Below are 23,464 nucleotides of genomic sequence, written 5' to 3' on the forward strand. Positions count from 1 at the left end.
AACATATATTTTAGAGGTTAGTAAAAGTGATGGCTCCCAACCCCAATCTATCTGGTCACCTAGTCTAGCCAGGACCATTTTCAACTACCCTCCATATAACCGTTGTTAATAGTTTGATGCAATTTCATTCATATTCTCTCTCTGTCACTCACTCACTCACTCACTCACTCACTCACTCACTCACCTAAATATAAATATCTCTATATTTATTTTACAAAAGTGGAATTATTCTAAACATTGAAATCTGACACTTGCTTTTCCCCCCAATTAACACACCAGTGATATCTTTCTAGGGCAACACACATAACTATTTCTCATGGGTTTCAGTGGCCAGATTAAAACCCAGTACTCTATCACAGATACTTAGTTGGTTTTCATTCACCACAGAACCTTTGATTCAAAATAGTCAACTGTACTATAGTGCTTTTAATGCAGTTTTCTGGTCTCCCATGACCCATACATACTATATGATGCATGTAGCTTAATTATGCTTTGGAAATTACTTCTAATGAGGCAATAAACTTTCATTAATTGGATTCAATTCTCAAAGCACCAAGAAGCACAGTGGATGGAGCACTGTAGTTGGGAAAAAGCATTTTATAATATTAATGGAGTCCCGCTTCTTGCTTTGATCCAAGGGTCTGCCATCCGGGAGGAATTAAGAATCACAGTGAGCGTTTTTGCCTGGGAAGCACGACCGGAGATCACTAATCCCTGTAGAGTCATGGTAGCTCCAGAAACAAAGACAAACATCTTAACAAGAATCACATGATGAACAATGGGCACCGCACCCCACTGCCAAGCTCCCCCTGTACTCTGGCCCAGCCCAACCGTCAGCTTGGACAGAGCAAAAACAGAAGCTAACTGATAAATAAAAGCTTACACTTCCAGACTAAGATGTAGTGTTGTCATGTTCAGGGTGAACCTTCCGTCCCAATGAGAATATCATTCTTGGGACAGGAGATGCTAGAAACAATTGGCAACCTTCCCAGGCTCCCTGAGGAAAACCAACCAAATGAAACCATCTGACTCCATCTTATTTATGGTATCAGAGGTTTTGATGTCCACTATCCGAGAAGGAAATGGAACTAATGGCAGCCAAAAAGTTTTGAGAGAATTCTCTCAAAAACAGGGTTTACTGAACATTCCATTTGTTGAACAGTGGTTACCAAGTGCCTACATCACTACTGATGCCCTTATTGGTTAATTGTTAGTTTCCCCATTAAAAGGTAAGTTCCAGGAGGGCGAGGACATTGTCCTTACTCATACCTTTTTTTTTTTTAATGTTTATGTTTTGAGAGAGAGAGAGCATGCGAGGGGAGGGACAGAGAGAGAGAGAGAAAGAGAGAGAGAATCCCAAGCAGGCTCCATGCTGCCCGTGCAGAGCCCGATGCGGGGCTCAAACCCATGAGCCATGAGATCGTGACCTGAGCCAAAGACGGACGCTTCACCGACCTAGCCACCCAGGTGCCCCTCCTTACTCATATCTTTGCACTTTCTCCTCTCGGGGGAGATAGAGACATATGATTCCACTCAAATGTGTTCTATAAGAAACAAATGAGCAAAGGAAAATAAAAGAGGCACGCCCCCATTCTTAAATACAGAGAGCAAACTGGGGTTGCCTGAGGGGAGGTGGGGGGAATGGGTGAAATAGATAGACAGGAATAAGAGGTAAAAACTTCCAGTGACAAAATGAATAAATCACAGAGATGAAAAGTACAGCATAGGGAATACAGCCAATAAGATTGTAATAACATCGTGTGGTGACAGATGGTCACTATACTTATCACAGTGAGCATTAAATAATACATAGAATTGTTGAAGCATTATGTGTACACATGAAAGTAATATAACACAGCATGTTAATTATACTTTAATAAAAGAATATAAACGCAAAAAAAAATACACAATAGATTTTAATCACCACTGCACTAAATTTTACAAAGAAGAATCAGCTTGATGGGGTCAGGGAGAGCTTCCAGAAGGAGGCAAGGATTGAGCTAAAGTCTGAAAGATACACAAGAGAGGAGGGGGCAAAGGAGTTTCCAGGTAGAGGGAGGAGCCAAGGCCCTGGGACGGCTGGGCCCAGAGCACTGGAGAGAGAAAGAAGGCAAAGACAGCTTGCAGCCCAGGGAGTAAGGCTGGTGAAGGGCTTCAAGGGAGGTTGGGGACACAGACAGAAAACAGATGGCACAAAACCCTACGGGCCCAGGAGTCTGGTGTCGATCTTCAGTGCACTGCATAGCCATTGAAGGCTTTTAACCATGACTCTGGCTATGAGATCTTCTAAGACGTGAGCAGATTGGAAGAAGATAAAGTAGATGTGGGGAGAACAATTAGGAGGCTGCTGAAGCGGCTTATGCAAGAGATAGCATTAGTCTGGGCCAGCACGATAAAAGTTGGAGAGAAACAGCAGGATCTGTTTAGGAAAGAAAATCAGTAGGACTTATTGATTAAGTGCAGGGGATAAGGAAAGACCGCATGTAGCGTAACTACCTGATTTCTGGATGATGCAGCGGCTGGAGCAGCTATTCACTGATGAGGACCAAGGTCGGTAAGAAAAATCTTACCATGGAGGGTGCATGGACAGTTGCAGGAAACTGAAATGAACATCCACGAGCATGGTGTACTGTGCCAAGCTGGGTCAACGCTATGCCTCCGCCGGACTATCTAACTCAATCCTAACTGCAATCCTATAGAACAGGTGCTATTGCCCCCAATTTTAGAGACGAGAAGACAGAGACTCAGAAAAGCTTAATAACTATTAAGACCATCCTCAGAGCTAAACACTGGCAGAGCGGGGGTTTGAATCCCACCCTCTTCAGTTCTAAAGCAGATGGTTCTTCATGACCAGACCATACTGCTTCAAGACGACGAATGCCCGCCTCCGCGGGGAAAATCCCACGATTTCTAAAGCCCCTGATAGTTCATCTGGAACTCTGAGGCCAAATCTTCTTAGGGAACCTTCAGCCCCCCTCTCAGGGCCGCTCCGAGTCAATTTTCCACACTAGGAAGATGATTCTATATGTCTCCCCAATCTACACTTCCTACTCAGCTCATTTTCTTCCCCTTGCTTTTACCCAAAACTCAAGGTTACCTCCCGGTGCCACGATCACCTCAGCTCTGCCCCCTCCAAGTCCATATGATACTTTCAGTCTCAGCACTCGATTTGGCAATGACCCCATGTGGGCTACCCCTCAAGACTTCCATGTATTTTCTACCCCCTTATATTTTATTTCTTCTCATGTGAACTTTCATACAGTATATAGTGACTGGCTTCAAGTGTTTCATGTACTGAAGTCGGACTGCTGCGAACAAGCAGATGAACACAAGTTTCAAACCATGACATGCTTTGGGTCTGCTCGTCAACCAACAGTTCAGTTTTACCAATGTCGCTATCTGTAGTGACAGAGTCTCATTAGACGTGCATTTAATTTAAGCACATTCGACTCTATGTTCCTGGTACAGCAAGAGAGAGAAAGAATTCGCACAATTTAAATAGAGCAGGCCATTACACCTGCCATTCCACTCAATAAGCACCATCCCATGGGACAGGAGATGAATCCACTGTTCCCGCAGCTGGTTTCAGGCCCTCAGGACCTTCCCCAGTGTCAGAAGTTCTCTGGACAGACTCTTACTTGAGTGTTTAAAGACATATTTTAGACACATCACAATCTCTAATTTTAGTCAAATGCTTTTCCTGTCCCCCAGTTAAAGAAACAGTGACCTATCTCTAGACTGGAAGAATGACTGGGTCTGTTGGACTCCTCCGAAGACAGGAAAGGCTTGCCCCATGGGAATTCTGGTGACATATTACTGGCATGTGTTATCAGAATTTGGGAACTAACCCTACGATACGAGTACTGTGATGGCGGTTTGTGATCCTGTAATCACCTGACCTTTAGACTGCATTCTGCTTTTATGACTGAATACAAACGGGCAGGAATTGGAAAATAAAAAGTCCAAATACCACTGATTAACGTACATCTCAAATAAATAAGGCCACGATGGAAATCGTCAGGCCTCCTGAAGTCAAATGTGAAGCAAAAGAATAAAATTATGCAAAGGAATTAAATGCTAGCCGTGCATCCCCCAAACAAATCATTACTGGGGATTTTAAGGGGCGCCTGGGTGGTGCAGTCGGTTAAGCGTCTGACTTCAGCCAGGTCACGATCTCGCGGTCCGTGAGTTCGAGCCCCGCGTCAGGCTCTGGGCTGATGGCTCAGAGCCTGGAGCCTGTTTCTGATTCTGTGTCTCCCTCTCTCTCTGCCCCTCCCCCGTTCATGCTCTGTCTCTCTCTGTCCCAAAAATAAGTAAACGTTGAAAAAAAAAAAATTTTTAAATCATCTTTACCTTTCTGGAAAAGATTCTCCACAGTTGCATGCACATACCTAAATATGCGTATAAAATTCTGACGCGGACACATTTTGGGAGAGGAGGTCATGTCGGAACATCAAACTATCCTTCTGAACCACCCTAGCTGCCTATTGGGAAAGGCATATTAATTCTTGCTCCCTCAGAGTTTGTTCGTGCCATCAGTATAAATTTAGAGCTCTACCGTAAACTGATTGCCAATACTTGTCACTCTCTAGATCGTGAACTTCCTACAGGCCGGTTCTAAGCCTTAATAACCTCTGTGTCTGCAGGACCTTAGGGAGGGCCTGACTAAGAGGGAGCCCTCTGCAAAGACTGGAGAGTGGGGGAATCCGTGAGTACCCAGAATTTATCTCTCTGAGATTCATCACTTCTGATGAATTAGGGAAAGGAAGAAAGGCGTGGTCCCATAGCCAATCAGGTCCTTGTCCCCAGCACGGAGCTCTGCTGTCACACTGCTCTGTCCTCACCTGTCCAGAGAAATGCAGCACAGGTGAAAAATCGACGCCGTCGTGAGCAGGACGTCTAGCGATGTCCGGACCAGGCAAAACATCTCCCCATAAATCCAGATGTCCTGAACCAGCTCGATGGCACCAAAGGGCATTACCAGCACCGAGACCAGCAGATCCGCGAAGGCGAGGGATACGATGAAATAATTGGTCTTTATCTTCCTGTGAGAAGAATGTATAAGGAAGAAGGCAGGGGGAGAGACAAAGGAAAAGGTGAGAGAAAGGGGCAGGACAGAAGAAAAGAGGAGAGGGAAACAAAGAAAGAAGGGAGAGAGACAGAGGAAAGAAAAGTCAGACATGCAATGAATTCTGTGAAATTCCCTTCCCCCCCTCTGTCCTGCAGCGCGTGTGGTCCAGCCATCCCTGACCTCTTGCACCCAAATCCTTCTCATCTTCTTCCCTGCGGCCACACTGGCCTGATTTGAGCCCTGGTGCATGAAGCATGGCCTCTACACAGGCTTCTCTCTCTCCCCACCCGCCCTTCCCTTCAGGCCTTGTTTGGTTATTCTCTGGGAACCCTCCCAAGGCAGCCTCCTCAAAAATGGCGTCAAATTCCACTGTTTTCCACACTTAGACTGACTGCTGTGTGCCTCACATTTGTGACATGGGCCAGAACCATGCTTTTACATTTCCTTTGCATTGTAAGTGGATTAGTGCATGCCTTGCTTAGAGAGGAAGGCCGTAGGTGAGCCAGGATTGTATCTTTTATCCCATTTTATGGCCCGGTGGCTCTCGATCCAGGCTCAACACCAGAATCACCGGGTGAGTTTTTATAAATACTGATGCCCAGGTCTCTCCCCAGATCAATTAGTTCAGAGACTTTGGGTGGTTAAACCCTCCCCCACCCCCACAAGGACTGTCAGATAAAATATGACCTCCGAGTTATAAAACAGGCCTCCGAGTTACATGTCAATTTTTATAAAATAGGCCTCCGAGTTAAATGTCAATTTCAGGTAAACAACGAATAACTATTTACTATAAGTATGTTCCAGACACTGCATGGGACATACTTATGCTACACACTAGCAATTTTCAAAAGGTCTTCAGGTGACTTTAACTGCAGCTGGGTTGAGACTGATGAAGTGGAAAAAGCAGAAGATACAGGTCTAAATCCAGATCAGTCACTGAGCACCCACCCCTCTCTGAACCACTGATAAAGTGGGGAGGTTAGACTAGATATGCTCTCAACAATTGTACATTTATAGTGATCACAACTGTTACCAAACACCTCCCCCCAACCCCTCCCAAAGCTGAACACGGGAAAAAAAGACGGGACGGAGAGCCACGTAAGTGCTTACACCGGCTATGTCATCATGGGGAAAATCACGTGTGATCTCTTCCCTGCTCTGTTTTACCAACATCATTTCCCTCTCGTAATTTGAATTGTAATGGGAATCATAGTTCAGACCCCAGCTCTCCAGGGAGAGCCTCGAACTCCACCCCGGTTTCCTCCTGCTACTCACCTGAGCTGCCTGTCCCTGCACACAGCCACCATCACCAACAGGTTCCCCAGGATGGCCATCAGGATAACCGCCGAGAGAAACGTGAGCAGCACGACCTTCTCCACCGACCCAAAACCCTCCTTGGAACTGGAAGACACACACGCGCGCGCGCACACACACACACACACACACACAGAATTGAAGGAAACTCTGAGACACAAGGAAGAAAATTAATTTTTTCCTCACTTATCTTCAGGAAGGTAGCTTCACCATCAGCAGCTGTAATCCACATTTACTATATACACTTGGTATATGCCAATGTCTGTACTCGTCACTTTACATATTATCCTACTTAACCTCCTACATAATGAGGAGGCGGCAGCTCAGAGAGGTGAAGTTACTACCCTGCCATTACGCAGTTACTCTCTGCCAGAGAGCTTGTGACGTTCCTTCAGAGCACTTACCTCACTCAGCCTGTGCTCAGAAGCCTTATTTGGTTGATTCCTGTCGAGCGCACCTCCCCAGCCAGGAGGTAAGCTCCAGCAGGCAGAGAGCCTGCCTGTTTTATCCACCGATCAGTTCAATCTCAGCGCATCACTCACCGTTGTTGGATGAAGGAAAGTTGGTGTTGGATGAATGAATGACGGTAAGTGGAAGCAGGGTCTGCATGAATACGAGGCCACCCTGTCTCCAGGACCCCACCCCTGCCCATGCAGAAGCTGCCCTGTAGAAGTGGGCTATTGCGGGGAGAGGTCATGGCTTGAAGGCTGTTCTAGCAAAAAGTGGACCTGAATAAACTGATCTCAGATTCTGTGAGCTCCACTGGAAAGATAACAGCCAATCAATAGGCTCAGGGACTCCTTTCAACTGCCCTGAATTACATTTCTTTTGGTGCCCGATTGAATAGCTCACATTTGTGTTCTTGTCAATTCTAGCATCTGAATTGGTCCTGTGAACCCTGCCCTCCTATCGTAAACTCGGCATTTTGTTTTATTAACTTGGAAGCAAGTGTCTTCATCAATAAAAGCATAACATCCATAGGTTATTAAGAAGCTACAGAAAAAAGGTTTCCGCTTTTAATAGAGTAGCAATAAAATTTTCTCTTTTAATCACGTTTCAAAGGGTCTCAAAACTCTCAGTGCCAAACCCTACATTTCAACACGGAGAAACTGAGGCCCAGAGTGGAGAACTGAATTGTCAAAGTATATTAGTGTCTGGCCTAGGAGAGGCTGCTTGTCCTGTGAGCCTGGAAACACAGGGTCCCAAGCAGCAAGAAACGGCTGTCTTGACTGAGCTACTCTGACCGTATTCCCTGATAATTGTTTGTATCTCTGAGGGATTGGTTGTAATAATTCCATTTTCATTCATGATTTTATCTATTTGGGTCATCTCCCGTTTCTTTTTGAGAAGCCTGGCTAGAGGTTTGTCAATTTTGTTTATTTTTTCAAAAAACCAACTCTTGGTTTCGTTGATCTGCTCTACAGTTTTTTTAGATTCTATATTGTTTATTTCTGCTCTGATCTTTATTATTTCTCTTCTTCTGCTGGGTTTAGGCTGCCTTTGCTGTTCTGCTTCTAGTTCCTTTAGGTGTGCTGTTAGATTTTGTATTTGGGATTTTTCTTGTTTCTTGAGATAGGCCTGGATTGCAATGTATTTTCCTCTCAGGACTGCCTTCGCTGCGTCCCAAAGCGTTTGGATTGTTGTATTTTCATTTTTGTTTGTTTCCATATATTTTTTAATTTCTTCTCGAATTGCCTGGTTGACCCACTCATTCGTTAGTAGGGTGTTCTTTAACCTCCATGCTTTTGGAGGTTTTCCAGACTTTTTTCTGTGGTTGATTTCAAGCTTCATAGCATTGTGGTCTGAAAGTATGCATGGTATGATTTCAATTCTTGTAAACTTATGAAGGGCTGTTTTGTGACCCAGTATATGATCTATCTTGGAGAATGTTCCATGTGCACTCGAGAAGAAAGTATATTCTGTTGCTTTGGGATGCAGAGTTCTAAATATATCTGTCAAGTCCATCTGTTCCAATGTCTCATTCAGGGCCCTTGTTTCTTTATTGACCGTGTGTCTAGATGATCTATCCATTTCTGTAAGTGGGGTGTTAAAGTCCCCTGCAATTACCACATTCTTATCAATAAGGTTGCTTGTGTTTATGAGTAATTGTTTTATATATTTGGGCGCTCCGGTATTCGGCGCATAGACATTTATAATTGTTAGCTCTTCCTGATGGATACTATTATAACTGTCACTATTATATAATGTCACTATTATATAGTGTCCTTCTTCATCTCTTGTTACAGCCTTTAATTTAAAGTCTAGTTTGTCTGATATAAGTATGGCTACTCCAGCTTTCTTTTGGCTTCCAGTAGCATGATAAATAGTTCTCCATCCCCTCACTCTCAATCTAAAGGTGTCCTCAGGTCTAAAATGAGTCTCTTGTAGACAGCAAATAGATGGGTCTTGTTTTTTTATCCATTCTGATACCCTATGTCTTTTGGTTGGCGCATTTAATCCATTTACATTCAGTGTTATTATAGAAAGATATGGGTTTAGAGTCATTGTGATGTCTGTATGTTTTATGCTTGTAGTGATGTCTCTGATACTTTGTCTCACAGGGTCCCCCTTAGGATCTCTTGTAGGGCTGGTTTAGTGGTGACAAATTCCTTCAGTTTTTGTTTGTTTGGGAAGACCTTTATCTCTCCTTCTATTCTAAATGACAGACTTGCTGGATAAAGGATTCTCGGCTGCATATTTTTTCTGTCTAGCACACTGAAAATCTCGTGCCAACTCTTTCTGGCCTGCCAAGTTTCAAAAGAGAGATCAGTCACGAGTCTTATAGGTCTCCCTTTATATGTGAGGGCACGTTTACCCCTTGCTGCTTTCAAAATTTTCTCTTTATCCTTGTTGAGCTACTCTGACCGAAAACCAAGATGGCTGTTGGCCCCAGATGGCAACAACCCACCAGATCCTAGCTCTGGCCTCGTCCCCAAATTGTCTTCCATTAGGCCTGGCATGGAAGACAAGGTGCCAGCTGGAATAAGGAACCAGTATTATAGTGGCTGAAGAGCCAGCAAGCTCCTTCACTCTGCTGACAAGTGTTTGTGTTGACTGATTGAAGTCATCGTGGCTAAGGTTCGTAAAAAGAAGTTCAAGTTATGTTCATCTAAACCACCCTTGCACATCCAAATTCCGACTATCGACAGGTTACGAGTATTGAACGGGGGAGATGTGATTCAGGAGGAAAAAGACTTCCACAGGGTAATATGGCTACCCCAAGCTGATCTGATCTCAGGCCATGTTACGGCAAGTAAAGTGTCCAACAAAGGAGGTGAGAGTGGGATTTCCCCTTGCTCTTCTCAGAGGCTCTGACTGAGAGCCCTTCGGAAACATGTTCTCCCCGCACAGCCTCTGCCCTTGCTCTCTGCCTTCCTCCTGGAACGCTTCTTCGGGGCTGGCTTCTTCTTGTCACTCACACCTCAGATTCAAGTGAGGCCCTGTTTAATGTGCCACAACCAACAAACATTTTGCAGTTTCTGTGAACCACTTGTTATTCGAAATGACTTCTGTTGTTGATCCCTGTGGCCCATCCTCACACAATGACTTTGTTTCGCTTTTTTCACTGCAACTCCCAGATCCTACCTAGCACAGCGTCTGATCTAGAATATGTGCATACAGGTATGTGTAGTACGTAGGAAGTGCTCAGTTATGTTAAGCTAAGTGAAAGAGAAAAACATACTGCATTCATAACGGTGAGGTTTAGGCTTCAACATCTTTGAAGACTGATTGAAGGTACAAAGAAGATTTTGCCTAGAGAAGAAAAGACCCAGAGATAAGACACAAAAGCTATTTTTAACTATCTTGAAGCACTGCCATCTGAAATGAGAGTAGATTCACGCATTCATTCATTCAACAGCATTTTCTGAGCACCTACTCTGCATTAGGCATTGTTGTATGTCTTGCGGAAGCAGATAAGCCAAACAGAGAACAGACGATGAATAGCTAAACAAGAAAATATGTAAAGTGTCTGGCTCTAATTCACGCTATGGCAAAAAAAAAAAAAATCTAGGAGGGACAGGAGGACAGGACTGCCAGAGGGGGTGAAGGGCTGGCTATATAATAAGGGTTGTCACAGAATGCTCTGTGATAGGGTTGTCACACTTTCTGCCCTGCAGGCTTGTGGAATCAAGTGGGACCAGTGATCGGGTTGTAAGCAGTGGTTCTCAACTTTAGTTACATACTGAAATCACCTAAGGAGCTTTAAAAAGTGCTGATGCATGGACTCCAATCTCGAAGACACGGATTTAACTGGTCTGGGCTTTGTGGCCTAAATATTGGAATTTTTAAAAGCTCTCAAGGGATTCAGATGTGCAACCAAGGTTGGGAATCACTGCCAAGAGAAAGGTAACATTTAGTAACGGGTAGGAGAACTTCCTAACAACTAAGAATGATCCTCAACAGCTTCCTGGTGTTGTTTTGAACTCCTTGGCTCAGGAAATGTTTAAGAATACTTAGACGTCAATAAAATACCACTTCGGGGCCCCTGGGTGGCACAGTCGGTTAAGCGTCCGACTTCAGCCAGGTCAAGATCTCACGGTCCGTGAGTTCGAGCCCCGCGTCGGGCTCTGGGCTGATGGCTCGGAGCCTGGAGCCTGTTTTCGATTCTGTGTCTCCCTCTCTCTCTGCCCCTCCCCTGTTCATGCTCTGTCTCTCTCTGTCCCAAAAATAAAAAATAAATAAATAAATAAAACGTTGAAAAAAATAAAATACCACTTCACACCTGTTAAGATGGCTATTATAAAATAAAACAAAACTGAAAAATAACACGTGTCGATAACCACGTGGAGACATCGGAAGGAACCCTTGCGCATCCTGGCGGAACTGTAAAACAGTGCCTTCACTGTGGAAAGCAGTGTCCCAAAATAAATTTTCTCAGAAGTTTCTCAAAAGGCTAAACATAGAATGACCAGGGGAGTCAGTAATTCTACTCCCAGGTATATACCCCCAAAGAATTGAAAGCAGGGACATAAATACTTTTCTACCTATGTTTACAGCAACATTATTCACAGTAGTAAAGAGGTAGAAATGACCCAAGTGTCCATCAACAGATAAATGGATTAACAAAATGTGGTATATACATACTACGGAATACTAATCAGCCATGAAAAGAAATGAAGGTCTGAAACATGCTACAATGGACATAAACCTTGAAAACATTATACTTAGTGAAATATGAAATAATTCCGACAGAAAGACAAATCTTGTATGATTCCGCTTATAAGAAGAGCCTAGAAGAGACAAATTCATAGAGACAGAACACAACAGTGGTTACCAGGGACACGAAGGAGCAAGGAATGAGAAGTACGGAGTTGCTGTTAGGAAGAGGAAAAAATTCTAGAAATGGATAGTGGTGATGGTTGTGCACCATCGTGAATGTACTTACTGTCACTGGGTTATACATTTAAAATGGTTATTTTATATATTAATGGCAAATTTTAGGTTATGCACACTTTATCGCAATAAAGAAAGTTTATGTGGATGACCACAGAGAGGATACCGAATCGGGCTCCTGCGTTGGAGGCAGGTTGGTCTGGCTGATTTTCGATCACTCTCTTATCTATGGACAGTGACCTGAACATATTCTTAGAACACGGATTCTCCATCAACCACATCCTTGTCATTAGAGCCATCTCCTCTATACTGCCTTTCCTCTTATAGGAGAAAAGACCAGATTCAGGGTATGTGGTGAATACATACCTCTGGCACCAGAGGATGTACATTTCAAATCAAATGGGAATATCAGGGTCAGAGATTCCCAAGTCAACGTTATGGTTCACTTGTGGCACACCAATTAGGAGCCAGAAATAACTAAGCTTTAAACTCAACTTTGAATGACAAGCAAAATTTAACAATGGAAGGAGCTTTTCCAATTAAACAGAACTGTCCACTGAACTAAATGTAAGTCCAGTGATAATTAAGATAAATCAGGAACCACCTCAGCAAAATCCACGTTAGATCGTTGGGTTACCTTGCACTTCCTCCAACCACTCCCTGTCAACCACTACTAGGTACTTCTCATCGGGCCAAAGAGCAGTCCACTCCACTAAATTGGTTCTTTGACACTTATTCTTGTGATAAATTTTGCTTCCTCTTCTCTTTTGCTTCTTTCAGTGATCTCTTGATCTATTGATAAAGAAACACCACCCACTTGCTGGCTCTGTGTACCATTTTCTCAGCTCTTGATAAAACCTGGGTCAGTAATTCTGGGAAAATTTTCCACATAGGTCAGTGTATGTGAAAAAGGATGATAAATGCTAAAGTAAAATATCAGTAAGTAATCATTGTGAGTTATTAGTATCAGAAGCCTGCAGAGGGACAATAGCCTAAGGGAATTTTAGGTTTGTTTGTCACATCACTGAGAACAGTTGGTTTCAAGGTTTCTCACACACACACACACACACACACACTATACTATGGAGTCAAGAATACTTATCTCTTTTTTTTTTTTTTTTTTTTTGCACTGGCCATGTTAATAACAGCTGTGTAGCTTCTCTGAGCCTCAGTTTCTTCATGGATCCGTTAAGGAAGTTAGATTAAACCTCTCGTTGATCAAATATGTATTGACTGCCATCCATATGCCAAGCAGTGTGCTAAGCACGGGGATGCAGCAGTAAAGAAAGTGACAGAGACCCTACATTCACAGAGTCCACACTATTGATGAAAAAAACCAAGCAAGTGCACAGCTAAAGAAATATAATTGGCGATCAGTACCTCAAAGTGACACTCGCAAACTTAAAATGTTCATGTGCATCTACTGGGGATCTTGTTCAAATGCAAGTTCTGATTCTTTTCATCTGGGGTGGGGGCTGGGGCTCTGCATTTCTCACAAGCTCCTAGGCTCATGAAGAGCATTGGTGATGCTCATGCTGGTGGTTCATGAATCACACTCGGGGTAGTAAAACTATCAAGGTCATTGACACGATGTGGATGGAGAGCAAGTGGATTAGAGGGAAGCTAGGTAATCAGGGAACACGGGGAGGGATGTTCAGCTGAACTGTGATACGTGCAGAGGATCCATGAGTTAGAGGAGGCCAGGAGAGCAAATGCAAAGGTCCCAGGACAGGAAAGACATTTTGCGTTTACCATCAGAGGGGAATGAGCAAGGAATAAAGAATCTGGGGGGGGCGGGGCTCCGAACACCAGCCAGAAGCCAGATCCCTGGGGCTTTGTATGCACTGCCGAGAAGCTTATGTTCTATTAGACAATACATGAGAATGCAGTGAAGTGATTTAAGCAGAAAAGTAGCCCTGCGGACGTGAATGTGAGAGAAAGTCAGTGAACCTGTCAGGGGCCCTTGCAAAGCTCAGGTCAGTGACGGCAGTGGCTTGGAGTAGGGTCGTGGCTGTGGGTGGCATAAAGGTGTATTTGGGAAGTAAAGGGATAGGTAAGAACAACAGATCGATGGATGGATAAGAAGAAATGGAAATTACATTTCTGAATCACTTATCTCAGTGATGAGATAGGAATTTAATGAGATGAGAAAAACATGTTGTGTGAGATGCCTGTAAGACATCTAAATGAAGGGACACGCGGTTGGCTCACTCGGAAGAGCCTGAGACTCTTGATCTCAGGGTTGTGAGTTCAAGCTCCACGGTGGGTATAGAGATGACTTAAGAAAAAAATTTTTAAGACGTTCAAGTGAATGTGTCGAAGAGGCAATTGGATATGTGTGTCTGGAGTTCAGAAGAGATGGCTGAGAAGGAGATATATACTTGGGATTTTCAGCATTTGGTGGGATTTAGATCTCAGGGGAGGGATGAAATCACCCAAGAAGAGGGCCAGGGGCTTGATGAACTCCACTACTGAGTCATGCAGGAGAGAAGAAGGAACCAGCAGAGGAGAATGAGAAAAATGCCCAGGGATTTCTGAGGAACCTCAGGCGAGTATGGTATTGTGGAAGCCAAGAGCGAGGAAAACACCCAGTGGAAAAAAAGAAGTGTCCCCTCGATAGTTCCCCGGCAATACCACAGAGCCACTTCTGGGAATGAGGGGGGAGCCAAGGAGGCAGGGCAACTCGAGAAGTTCTTCTGTTTCTTTTTATGTATTGAATTTTCCAATCAAGCTCTGTTTGATAAGAGGGCTCCATCACCAGATCCATGATATCTGGGGAATGTGCCAACTGTCCCATTCCTTGTAAGTTCCGGTCACAAGGCGGACATGTTTCATGTAAATACACATAGCACATCCACACAGGAGGCCCGGAAGTTCAAAATACTCCCGATACAAGGCTTCCTTCCCCCATCCTGTCCACCACTGCACGGTCCTCTGGACGGTGAGAGAGAAGAGAAGACAGCATTTATTTTCTTGCCAAAGGTCGGCACAAAGGGTGCCAAGGTACTCTGACTTAAAAGAGAGACCCTGACTAAAATTGGATTGTTTTTCTGGTGTGAATTGTAATAACCTTAACTGTAAGGTTCCTGGTGTTCTCAATAAAGAGAAAAGACTGGGTATTGACCACGACGGTCAATACCTTTCTGCTCGGCTTGACTAAACTTTAGATAGACTTCTCCCTAACTCTAGGTTCTGGCTTCCCTTTTCTTTCAGCATCTGCTTTATTATTTTTTTAATTGAGGGGTGTCTTGGGGTGTCTGGGTGGCTCAGTTGGTTAAGCGTCCAACTTCAGCTCAGTTCATGCTCTCATAGTGCATGAGTTCCAGCCCCACGTCAAGCTCTGTGCTGACGGCTTGGAGGCTGGAGCCTGCTTCAGATCCTGTGTCTCCCTTGCTCTCTGCCCCTCCCCCACTCATGCTCTGTCTCTGTCTCAGAAATAAACATAAATAAGCATATAAATAAATAAGCAAATAAATAAATGGAGGGGTGTCTGGGTGGCTCAGTCGGTTAAGCGTCTGACTTCAGCTCAGGTCATGCTCTCGTGGTTTGTGAGTTCGAGCCCCGTCTCGGGCTCTGTGCTGAGAGCTCAGAGTCTGGAGCCTGCTTCGGATTCTGTGTCTCCCTCTCTGCCCCTCCCCCACTCTCGCTCTGTCTCTCTCTCTCTCTCTTAAAAATAAACATTTAAAAAGTTATTAAAATCAAAGTATAGTTAACATACACTATTATATTAGTTTTAGGGGTAGCACATAGTGATTCAACATTTATACTCATTTATATACTCATTACTCACCACCGTAAGAGTAGTTTCAACCTGTTACCACACGAACTTATTACAGTATTATTGACTATATTCCTTATGCTGTACTTTATATCCCTGTGGCTTATTTATTTCATGACTGGAAGTCTGTGCCTCTTAATACTCTTCTCTCATTTCACCCATCCCCCGACCCTGGCAACTACCAGTTTGTTCTCTGTACTTCTGAGTCTGTTTTCTGATTTGCGATTTTTTGTTCCTCTGTCTGGTACTTTAGATCCCGCATACAAATGAAATCGCTCGGTGTGTGTCTTGCTCTGTCTGACGTACTTCATTATACCTTGTGGGTCTATCCATGTTGTCACAAATGGCAATGTTTTATACTTTTTTATGGCCGAGTAATATTCCATTGTACATATCCCACATCTTTTTTATCCATTCACGTATCCTTGGGGAGCTTGGGGTGCTTCTGTATCTTGGCTCCTGTAACTAATGTTGCAATAAACAGAGAGGTACATGTATCTTTTTGAATTAGTGTGGTCACTTTCTTCAGATAAATACCCAGACGTGAAGTTACTGGATCATATGGCATTTCTATTTGCAATTTTTTGAGGATCCTCCATACTGTTTTGAATAGTGGTTGCACTAATTTCCACTGCCACCAACACAAGGGTTCCTTTTTTCCCGACAAGCTCACCAGCACTTGTTACTTCTTGTCTTTTTGATACTAGCCGTTCTGACAGGTGTGATCTTAGAGCATTTACTTTAGAAAACTTGTAAGTGTAGATTGTGTCTCTGGCCTTTTGGGATATAAATATCTTTAAAAGCCTCTTTCCAGTTTTACAAGCCAGGACTGTCTTTCTCACGGACCTAGTAGCCATCCCTTTGAAATGTTATCATTAAGGAAGACAGAGTCCCAATCTCCCAGTTTCTGTGAGAGGGTAGGAGCCTAACTCCAATGGACACATTGCTCCAAATTCTAAAACTCCCCCCTGTTTCCTTTGGGAAAGGCCAAATAGCAAACACAGATGGCCTATGTAGGATTCCCACCCCTACTCTACTCCTGGAAACCCCTCCTGTTCTCTGCTTCAGCGAAATTGAGTTCAGACTGCATCCCGGTTTCTCTCTCCAATAGCAAAGCCTTGAAAAAGTCATCCTTCTCTGTTTAATTTTCTCCACTGCAGTTTTTCCTTTGACAGCATACATCCTTTTCACAACTAATTATGTTGTGTGTGTACTGTCTTCATTACCTTTATTAGTTGCCATGAACAAAATCCACGGCAGTTGGAGTACACACAGGAGACTTAAGCTCAGATAATATTTGCACTGATAATAGTTCATGTAAATTAACGTTTAAACGCCTTTTTAGGTAAAATGGAAATAGCAGAGTCCCTGGGAATGTTAACTGTTTTCCTCTATACCAATTACTTCAGAAACGTCGTAACTGTAACCTTGTCAAAGCTTACGTCATTTCCTTTAAATACGTGCGCGGTTTTGTCCTGGGTTTCTTGACGGCCTAATGTACAAACGATGGCCAGATCCTATGTAACAGGAAAACTCTCACTGCCAATATTTGCAGCAACCAGTCCAAAAAGGTCGGGACTTACTCAATGGCTCTCTTTTTTCCCTCCTACCTGCTTCCACCTGAAGACCAACCACCGAAAGGCAAATATGACCCCCAAACCCATTACATGAGAGCCCCTCACTTCTTTGCAGTTCACCTCTTGCTTCCTATGCCAACAACCTCCGATCAGAGCTGAAGCCCCACTGTTTTCACTATAAGCTTTTCTACTCTCTTGCCTGACTTTGAGTCTTTGCAGACTGAGAGTAGTGATGGCCAACCCCCTTGCTGTAGCCTCTGTTCTATTCACGTGGTCTTAGTTCCTTTCCACATTCTACATATGTTCTAGGTGTTATGCTTACTTGGAATCCTATCTTTTCAAATACGCTGGGGGACTATTTCTTATTTGTTTTATGTGACTTTGGGTTCTTAATGGTAAGTTTTCAGGTCTTCCAGTCAGCTTTTTTTTTTTTTTTAAGTATGCTTTTTTCCCTTACAAAACCTTTTTTTTTTTTCCAGAAAAAACTAAATAAGGTAATTCATATAAAACCATTCCATGATAAGAGCATCAGAGCAGTGGTGCTCCAGAATCACCAGGGAATATCAAAGCCTGGCTTGGATTTCTGGATCCACCCACATAGTTTCTAATTCCGCACATTTCTAACAAGATCCTAGGTGATGCTGATGCTGCCAGCCTGGGGACCACACTTTGGAGGCCACCGACGCAGAGCATTGGACAGGATGCCCTCTACCCCAGCCCTCATCCCTCCATTGCAAATCACTTTCTTTCGCTCCTATATTTGGAACTTCCTACTTGGAAGTGGGGAGATTCTGACATGGCTTTATCGAGCACCTACTATATGGCAAACAATGCACTAGGGAGGTTTTCCACGCTGCCTCATTTCATCTTCTCAAGTACCACGCAATCTAATATCACGATGTCTTCTTTCTGAAGGGACTGGTGCTCAGCGTATCTGGGAAACGTAAGCTCCTACAACTATCAGGTGGAGCACCTGGGACTTAAACCTACACATTCTGATTCCAAGCCCAGTGCTTTCCCCACTAAATTTCAAACGTGCTCGTTTGAGATTGAATAACATTCCTTCAAAAAAAAAAAAAAAAAAAAGACGTGATTAAGTTTTACTTATAGTCTACAAACTTGATATCCAACACGCTGATGATGACAGCTTCATATGCTTTGTGAAAATACGCTGGCTACAGAAAAATGGTAGGGATCACAACATCTTTACAGGAAGAAAGTTATTCAAAATGGAGTTTCTATGAAATTCCTAAAAAGCCTTGTTTCTCGTTGTTTTTGAGGGTGGGAGGGTGGTGCCGGTGTTTGATGCACAGCTGATGAAGGTTAGGTATTTTTCAAACACAAACTCGTGGAGAAGAATTCTAGTGGCAAGCTTTTAACAGGCTTTTCAAGAGCCTCAGAGATTACACATACGGGGCATGAGAAAAACTTCAAAGCCCAACGAGGCTCTGTCTGTAGAGAGTATAATGGGAGTTCAAAGCTGCAAGGAATTCAGAAGATATCAGGATCGAAGACACTGTTATCTGAGGCCAAGCCTGAATGCAAAGCCAAGCCAGGACCCGTGTGACAAGGTGAGATCTACATTTGGGAAGATTCTCGCTGTGGTACAGTATGTTAACTACCAGGGCTTTTTGGAAATAAAATGCTAAGTGATAATGCCAGTAAATTACACCTTAGGGGCGAGTCTCACTTTAAGAAAATCCATTCTTGGGGCGCCTGGGTGGCTCAGTCGGTTAAGCGTCCGACTTCGGCTCAGGTCACGATCTCGCGGTCCGCGAGTTCGAGCCCCGCGTCGGGATCTGGGCTGATGGCTCAGAGCCTGGAGCCTGCTTCCGATTCTGTGTCTCCTTCTCTCTCTGCCCCTCCCCCATTCATGCTCTGTCTCTCTCTGTCTCAAAAATAAATAAAAATGTTAAAAAAAAATTTAAAAAAAGAAAATCCATTCTTCTGGGGCGGCTGGGTGGCTCAGTCGGTTAAGCATCCAACTCTTGATTTCAGCTCAGGCCAGGATCTCACGGTTCGTAAGATCGAGCCCCGCGTCAGGCTCTGCGTTGTCAATGCAGAGCCTACCTGGGATTCTCTCTCTCCCTCTCTCTCTGCTCCTCCTCCAAGCGTGCATGCCCTCTCTCTCAAAATAAATAAACTTAAAAAAACAACAACGAGACTACACCTTCCAAAGTTAGAACTGAGCAAACAGTGTAAGAGATAATTGTTTTAGGACATATTTTTTGTCCATAGGCAAATTCAGGGTAGGGTCTCTGGTTTGTTTTGCAAACATCTCTTTGCCCACAGTTGTTTAGGGTACATAATGCTCACCGGGTACAGGCCTGTGTTCCTTTGGAACAAGACAAGTGTTATGTTTTCAGGATTTGGCTGGTCATTGCCTTGAAATTACTCTTGTGCTTCTAAGAAATCCAGCCCAGGGGAAAAAAAAAAAAACTGTGGGCCACATGAGGCGTCTCCCCGTAGTCAATCATTTACCCCAAGGATAAGGGTCCAAGGAAAAGTGGAATTTCCCATACTCTGATCACAACCTGCTCCCTATCCCTCTGCTACATCTGGCCCCTGACACTGGGCCCAGTTGCTGATGGATTCAGCTCTACATATTTTGCCAGGGTCTAGGCTTGCTGTTGCTAAGTATTACGATTTCTCTTCTCACCCCTGCTCTGACAGTGTAAAAATTTTCTGCTCAGGTGAAAGAAGAAATTGCTTGGGGTTGTTCTCCTACAGAGGTAACCAAACAATGGCCAGAGGGCCAAATCCAGCCCACTGCCTGTATTTGTGAGTAAAATTTCACTGGAACACGCTCACGCTCAATCACTTTTGTATCTTCTGTGGCTGCTTTCCACTGCAAAGGCAGAGTTGAATAATTCTGATGGAAACTGTATGGACTGCAAAAGCTAAAACTATTTATCTTGGTCCTTTATGAAACTAGTTAGATGGCCCCTGTTCTTCTGGAACCGGAAATGAGTTTGGTCTAAAGAAGAACAGGGCAGGGGGTCCTTAAGATCTATAAGAACCTCCTAAAAGAAACCTATTGAACTGGGAGTCCTGCATTCCTCTGGAGTTTTTCACTAAGTGGGAAAAAGCATCATTCTACCTGACCACGCCAGAAATCCGACATCTTACGTCATTGTTCCTCCTTTCCCTAAGCTTCTACCTACTCTGAGTACCTTGTAAATCTCTTCACTCCTCTCTAGTCCACTGTCAATACCCTAATGAGGGTCTTTGTGTTGTCTGTGCAGAGATTACTACCGCCGTTCACATCCTACTGCCTACTCTGCCTTCAGTTATCAGCCTATCGGACAGCTTCAGTTTAACACCTCTAAAATTCAACTCTTCATTTCCCTCACCTCAACCCTGCTTCCCATCTCAATAAGCAGCCTCTTTGTCCATTCTTGGGCCCACCATCGTAAAGTGATTCTTGGGAAGCCTCTTCTTCTCATGTCTCACATACATCAACAAATCCGAGTAGCTCTACCTTAAAAAACGTCCTCTGCTTCTGACCCTTTCCTCGCTCTTTAGACCATCACCAGCCTAGTTGAAACCACCTCATGCCTCACCTGGATGATGGCAAAGGCCTACAACTGGTGTTCCTGCTTCTGTTGTTTTCTATAATACACCCCACTCTTCACCCAGTAGACAGAGTGAGCTCTGTAAAATGCTTAGGTTGGAATGTGTCACTTCCCTAATCACACTCACAGTTAACACCCAGAACCCTTACCGTGGCCTAAATGGCTCCACAAAGCTGGCTCTTGGCTGTCCTATGATCTCAGCCTTTACCACATTCTCCTTTTCCCATGCTGCTCCAGCTGTAACGTCTTCCTCATCATTCCCAAAAGGAGCCAACTGGGGCTCCCCCCTCAGGGTCTCTCATTTGGTGCTGCCTCCAGCTGGATCTCTCGGATCGAAACTACTCACTTCTTCATTCAAGTCTCCACTCAGATTTACCTCTGAGGAGATGACTTTCCAGGCCACCAAATTTGGCACAGGACCTCTCTCTCACTTTCTATTCCCCTGCCTTGCGTGATCAGTTTCCATAGCTGTTAGCCAGTATGCCCTCCTACACACTAGACTGTCTTGAATGTAAACCCACCGAAAGCAGGAGCATGGTCTGTTATGTTCACTGATGTGTTTCTAGTGCCTAAAGCAGTGCTTGGCACATACAAGTACTCAAAAAGATGAATGAATGAATGAATGAATGAATGATTGGATGAATGAATGAGTGAATGAATGAGTCACCTTTTCATTGGTCATCTGCCTTGACTCTTTCTCTTCCCAACCATTAGCAGCACTGAAGTGAAAATGTTTCGCTTTGGTTTTTTTCCAGAAGGAACGAACTCATCTCCCCCTATCGGTCCAAAATACCGTAATGTTCTCCTCCATTGCCATGTTGGTAAAATACCAAACGTGACCTGATTTAACCGGGGCCCTACTGAGCTCTCCGCCTCGATTTCCGACACTCCATATGGTTGGTTCCATGGACACTCCAGTTGGTTCCATAACCAACTCTACCACAGAGAAGTGCTCACATGCCCACTCAAGGAAGTGGGACACACTTGTTAAGCCCCTTTCTCTCCCTCCCCTTCTTTACCTGGCAAGCTCCTTCATATCCTTTGGGACTCTGTTAAACATCCTATTTTCTGGGAAGCTCCAAGAACTTCCTCTTCCTGTATGTTTTACAGCACCTATGCTTCCATATCATAGCTTTTGTCACACTATATTTTAATTATTTATTGTCATCTCAACCATATTATCTTATTCATTTTGATATCCGTAGCCCCTAGCACAATAAATTATTACATTATAATAATAATAAATTATAACAATAAACTATATTAATAAATATATTAAACAAGTAAAAAAAATGTGCAAGTTAACCCTTGCCTGAAAGATGCTCAAACCCTAGCAATCAACATAGAGGGGTGTTTTGTTTTGTTTTTCTTTCTTCAACTCAGTATTTCTACTTCATCTTATCTAAACCACTCTCTGAGTCAGTTGTACTAGGGTCACCAATCATTTCCTTGAGTTGCAACTTATATAATTGTTGACATCATATGCAGACTACCAATAGTTAGCTAGTTTCCCCAGAGAATATCGGAAGCCTTTCCCACATACTCTGAAGGCTGACAGAGCTTTTATTTATTTTTTTTAATTTTTTTAAATGTTTATTTATTTTTGAGACAGAGAGAGACAGAGCATGAGTGGGGGAGGGACAGAGAGAGAGGGAGACACAGAATCGGAAGCAGGCTCCAGGCTCTGAGCCGTCAGCCCAGAGCCCGACTCGGGGCTCGAACTCACGGACCACGAGATCGTGACCTGAGCTGAAGTCGGACACTTAACCGACTGAGCCACCCAGGCACCCCTGACAGCTTTTAAATGTATTTTCTAGTCATCTCCTGGGCACTGGAGTTGCCCTGAGGATTAATTAAGGAAATGCATATAAAACACTCAGGATATTGCCTGGCATATACTACATGCTCAATAAATGCATTTTATCCTATTATTATTTATCTCTTCTGTTTATTTCAAATATACACACATGACATTCACACACATCCGGGTCCTCTAACTCCGCACAGCCAGACACGCGGCCTGGTCGATGACTGATCGTTATGACAAAATGCTGTAATTTGGCTGGGGGCTGTTGAAATAACAACTAAAAATACAGTCCAGAGAAAAGTGATAATGAGTAAGAATACACTGGAATTTTTCCAGACACAGCTAGGAGAAAAGCAGATGTGATAGGGCAAAGAAGGAAGAAAATCTGCGGAAAGCTCACAGGAACGGGGATGGAGCTTGGAAGGTGGTGTGCAAATACAAGAGTCTGGGGGCATATCGAGCTGCCACAAGCTAAGGGGAGTCAAGGGTCGCTAATATCTTGGCGGGGCGAGAAAGACTCGGCATTCAAGCCCACCATCACGTGCACGCCCACTCACACCTACACACCCTGTCAGGCAGTCCCTAAGAGTAGGTTGGGGAGTGATGGGGAAGGGGAAGGCAGGCGGAGAGTAAACTGGGGGGTCACCCGGATTCTCTACCTGGATGGTAATAGGCACCCCTAGAACAGAATCCTATAACGTAAGTTCGCTTAAAGACGACTGCTTGCCATTCTAAGCTGGCAAGCCTGAGAACTGTCCTACAGTTCATAAATACACGTCCAGACTATGCTTATAGACAAATGCAGAAAGAGCCTCAAGAAATTCATGCTCCAATCATCCCACTTCTAAAATTTCATCCTAAAAAAATACATTATTAGAGCTGCTCCTAAAGACATAGGTATATTATGACTCACGATCATATTGCTTATAACTGGGAAAATTGGAACCAACCTAAACATCTAAATTTAGGTATCGGTTACATAAACAATTTCTTATTTACTTAGTATTT

General features: G+C 43.8%; 1 protein-coding gene across 4 annotated transcripts in view; it reads right to left on the reverse strand.

The window, feature by feature from the left end:
* HTR4 (5-hydroxytryptamine receptor 4) overlaps positions 1-23,464 on the reverse strand; it is a 159,395-nt gene that overhangs the window by 74,462 nt on the left and 61,469 nt on the right. For all 4 annotated transcript variants that reach the window (XM_040497086.1, XM_040497068.1, XM_040497078.1 and 1 more), the window contains exons 2-3: positions 6,347-6,472; positions 4,845-5,045 (exon numbers count right to left, since the gene is read on the reverse strand). In XM_040497086.1, coding sequence (XP_040353020.1) covers positions 4,845-5,045; positions 6,347-6,472 — 327 coding nt within the window. The remainder of the gene's footprint in view (positions 1-4,844; positions 5,046-6,346; positions 6,473-23,464) is intronic.

Source organism: Herpailurus yagouaroundi, unplaced genomic scaffold, assembly GCF_014898765.1.
Source record: "Herpailurus yagouaroundi ecotype Mexico unplaced genomic scaffold, PumYag 29, whole genome shotgun sequence".
Classification (NCBI taxonomy): domain Eukaryota; kingdom Metazoa; phylum Chordata; class Mammalia; order Carnivora; family Felidae; genus Herpailurus; species Herpailurus yagouaroundi.